This window comes from Penaeus monodon, chromosome 33 (assembly GCF_015228065.2).
Source record: "Penaeus monodon isolate SGIC_2016 chromosome 33, NSTDA_Pmon_1, whole genome shotgun sequence".
Taxonomy (NCBI): Eukaryota; Metazoa; Arthropoda; class Malacostraca; order Decapoda; family Penaeidae; genus Penaeus; species Penaeus monodon.
Window position 1 is genome coordinate 8164751 of NC_051418.1, and position 662 is coordinate 8165412.

The window sequence follows — 662 nt, forward strand, 5'->3', positions numbered from 1 at the left end:
GTATTGGATGGTGTTCACTGATGTATATTGGTAGCTTTGGTACAGCTGGTTGCCCATTGCCAATTTTGATGTTTCAATATTTACCCAACAGGACCAGGACCAATAATGGACTATTTCAGTGCTCCGGGAGAGGAAGAGTTTGAGGAATTCCTAAAAGATGTACACAGTATGAAAGTGGCAGGAGGAGAAAAGAGTGTTTGGTCGCAGGATAGCCCAAGGTATGTCTCGTTTTGTCATAAGTTGTCTGTATATTTCATTAGCCTGGTTCTTTTTCTTATTACTGATTTGCATTTGTTAATTCTTCACTAAGTCTAACAGACAATGACAGACTTTTAGGTTTGCTCATACTGTCATTTTTAGCTGTGAATTTGTACATTTTAAGATTTATTGCATTTGCTGTTATGAGAGATCTTTCATAACCCAATATATTTGGTATGAAGCTGGTCTACTTACGTTGTTTATAACCAAAGATCTCGCTAAATTTATTATACTAGAAAAAGAATTATTCATGATATGTTTGACAAAGATATTGCTAAAGACTAAGTACAGATGATGTTGCCAGATATAGCAGACAGGCAATGTTATCAATGTGAAGATGTTAAATGCAGCAAACAGGCAGTTGTATCATTGTGAAAGAAGCACAGATTACATTGACTTGGTAC

The 662-nt window shown here is 35.8% G+C and overlaps 1 protein-coding gene across 1 annotated transcript in view; it reads left to right on the plus strand.

Moving 5' to 3' along the window:
• Positions 1–662, plus strand: part of LOC119593977 (WD repeat-containing protein 76-like) — a gene marked incomplete in the record, with an annotated part of 16767 nt that overhangs the window by 7771 nt on the left and 8334 nt on the right. Inside the window, 1 exon segment of the mRNA XM_037942998.1 lies at positions 92–218. Coding sequence (XP_037798926.1) covers positions 92–218 — 127 coding nt within the window.